At 39.0% G+C, this 3534-nt stretch overlaps 1 protein-coding gene across 1 annotated transcript; it reads right to left on the bottom strand.

Moving 5' to 3' along the window:
- Positions 1–1871: 1871 nt before the first annotated feature.
- LOC141615303 (uncharacterized) lies at positions 1872–3321 on the bottom strand. The gene is made up of 2 exons (XM_074433713.1): positions 2336–3321; positions 1872–2236 (listed from the first exon to the last, which is right to left on the bottom strand). The coding sequence occupies exons 1-2, from the start codon at positions 2618–2620 to the stop codon at positions 2015–2017; spliced, it is 507 nt and encodes a 168-aa protein (XP_074289814.1). The 5' UTR covers positions 2621–3321; the 3' UTR covers positions 1872–2014.
- Between the last annotated feature and the right edge of the window lie 213 nt (positions 3322–3534).

The raw sequence follows: 3534 nt of genomic DNA, 5'->3' as shown, positions 1-3534 counted from the left end.
TACGATGTACAATTGGGTGATATGTTGTATTTCTGCATTTGACGATCGAGAAGGTCAGCGAAATTGGAATGGTAGTTTTACTTATTTGCCTCTACGAGCCCCTCCCGGAGTACGTACCCCATATGGTGTCTTATGGGTATTACATGCGGGAAACCACTATTTGCGGCTCCGGGTACGCCCCTTGTCACCTATGCCTCCATTAGCCCCTTGTTGGGTACATGATGCAAGCGTAGATCATTATAATGGCCTGTATCGACATCAGATCCGATTATGGCGCGATTTCGCGAGGTGTTCTTAGCTTTTATTTGTCCGATTATTGTACCTTCTATTTTATATATCTGAATATTGTACCTTATATTTTTTTAATTAATTATCCGATTATTGTAGTTTATTATCCTCTGCATCCGATTAATTGACTTAAAATGTAATTTAATTAAAACAATCCTTAAAACATAATTTCACATATTTTAATAAAAACATTCCTTAAAACGCGTTTTGACATACTTAAAACATAAACCAATGAAAACATAATTAAACCCCAAACCCCAAACCCCAAACCCCAAACCCCAAACCCTAAACCCTAAACCCCAAACCCTAAACCCCAAACCCCAAACCCCAAACCCTAAACCCTAAACCCTAAACCCCAAACCCCAAACCCCAAACCCTAAACCCTAAACCCCAAACCCTAAACATGATCCGGGTTTCCTTGTAAAATTATACAAAGGGTCCCAATTGGAGGTTCTTCAAGCATGTGCCATACAGTGTCACTGGGAACCACTGATTCAAGACGCTCAATTAGAATTGGTAAATTTTGAACAATTAAATCGATTCTTATTTGATAAACTCTGGTTTTTTGAGCATTTGTGAGAACCATTTTGGAATTGGATGTTGTGAGTTAATAATTAGTATTGTAGTGAGTGAAGATGATTTGGATGTTGTGATTGAAATTGACATAGAATGGCCTATTTATAACCTATTAATTATATTGGTTAAATTTGAATTATAACGGTAAAATTTGAATTATAAATTGTGTTTTTGAATGTAACGGTTAAATTTGAATTATAACGGTAAAATTTGAATTATAACGGCTGTTTTTGAATTGTAACGGTTAAATTTGAATTATAACGGTAAAATTTGAATTATAACGGCTGTTTTTGAATTGTAACGGTTAAATTTGAATTATAACGGTAAAATTTGAATTATAACGGCTGTTTTTGAATTGTAACGGTTATTTTGAATTATAACGGTAATATTTGAATTATAACGGTAACATTTGAATTATAACGGCTATTTTTGAATTATAACGGTAAAATTTGAATTATAACGGTCACATTTTTCCCTATATAAACATCTACATAATGTTGTAATTTTGCACTCATCTTCAACCTTTTCTATTTTCCAATCATCTTCATCATCTTCCATTTTCTTCTTCAAATCTTTACTTATGTCAACATCATCCTCAATGTGGGGAACCCGACCAATTGAAGGCCTTGATTTTAAGAATCAAATTTGTAATCGTTGTAAAAGAAACGCTATCATCATGATTTCCGGGACAGCTACTAATCCGAAGAAAGCTTTTTTTAAGTGCGTACCTTGCGATCGTTTTGTCTCGTGGTTGACTGAAGATCATTTAACAATAACAAAAAAGTTGAATATACCATGTCAAGATGAAGGTGATGATGCATCAAGTGGAAATGTCATGAAAGAGCAAGTGATAGGTATAAAAAAGGAGATTTCGGAAATGACAAGGATGATGAAGTTTTATTTCAAGTGTATCTTGTATTTGTTTGTTTTCATTATGTTGGCCATTGTCATGAAGTAGTTACTATTTCGAAAATGTATGAATTTGCATCGGTTGTTATGTATTCAAGAAATTTAAGAAATTTAAGAAATTTCAGAATTTAAAACCGTCATGTTTTTTGAAATAAACAACGTTCAAATAGTCAACTAACATAATCATCCAACATAAAAAATGTCTTCAAAACCGTACAACATAAATGAAAACAAACACAAACTAGTTATCATCCTCTTGGTCGCTATCAGTGTACACACCATCTGATCTACGCTGAACAACATCACCGGGTGTTTGACGAGGTCCTCGCTGACGTATGATTTCCCCAGCCCTCTCAATCAATGGGCCGACGTTCTTCATCATCTTGCGGAGGAAGGCAAGCTGTTTCTTGTCATCCTTAATTTTTTTGGTCTCGTAAAACTGAAACATTACAGCACGTGCAGTCTGCAAATTGACAAGAACAACTAAAACATTATAAACATTATCGAGGAACAGTAAGAAAATTATATCGATTATTACAACAATTGTAAGTAATAATATTACCTCAGCAGGAATATCAAAATCCTCATGTGGCGGGGGGGCATCATGGTGGTCGGGATCAATGATGAACGGGTGAGAATTCCCATTAAACCAAGCCTCATACTCTGGCTCCGTCTCACCCGGGAAGCTAACTGGTCTCGATTTACGAGAAAGCTGAACCACGTGATCCTGCCAGCAATCCCAAAGATGATCAGTCTCCCCAACCCCAACACTAACCTCGTACCCTAAACCCGAAGCAGGACGATGCGCTGTCAATCTCATAATGGGATTGGGTATGATCTCGCACATACCCAAACCGTCGTAAACACCGATCGGTGGTACGGCTCCGCTATGTCCATGAAACGAATACAACCGGTATACAAAGTACGAGGATGATACTCCTCCTGACGCGGCCCGTACGGATCCCACCTAATGGAAGCACAAGTAAGCCCATCTAACAACCTCCGATACTCCAACAATTTCTCCGCATTTTGAGCGAAAGGACCAACGGATCTCCAAGAACACGACCGAGGCTGAGTAGGGTCAATTGCCGAAGGTGGACCGGGTCTGAACATAGGAAAATACTCATAGATCCACGATTGCAACAAGGTCAAGCAACCACCAATAGTCTTCACACCAAAGACGTGAAGCCACCCCCAATCGCTGTCGGTACATGAAGGCAAGTACACCGGCTCCCCAAGCGTAGTCGTGTACACCATCGATATCATACACTAAAGGAAACAACCGAGGACGTAACTTTGTCACCTCCGATTTGTCGACAAAAAGTGTCGACCCCAACACCATGACCAAAAACCCCGAGCAAAAACAACATCACAATTAGCTCTCGCCGTTTCACAAACTGCATCTACCAATATACCCCCACTCTTGTAAATAGGGACCTTCTTAGTAGAGTTTAACGGCAACCTCAACTTCTCTGATGAAATCCCAAAGAAGCCACATACATACATAAGGGGATCCGCCAACGTCCCGTCATTACTCTCCACCTTACAACGATTGCACAAGAACCCGAACGCCTAAGATCTCGCGCAACATCGTGAAGGAGTATGGACATCTCCCAAAAGGCATGTGAAAAAAGCTGTTGGTGTCGGGTTGCCATCTCTCAACAAAAGCAGAAATAAGGGGCATGTTATAATTCTCGGCCATGGAATCTAATAGGTGAGAAAGACAAGATCACTGGAAGTCATAAATAGTCTTAACGGCGG

The sequence above is a fragment of the Silene latifolia genome, chromosome 11 (genome assembly GCF_048544455.1).
Source record: "Silene latifolia isolate original U9 population chromosome 11, ASM4854445v1, whole genome shotgun sequence".
Lineage (NCBI taxonomy): Eukaryota > Viridiplantae > Streptophyta > Magnoliopsida > Caryophyllales > Caryophyllaceae > Silene > Silene latifolia.
The sequence above is the reverse complement of the archived record's forward strand: the minus strand, read 5'-3'. Positions and strand labels throughout refer to the sequence as shown.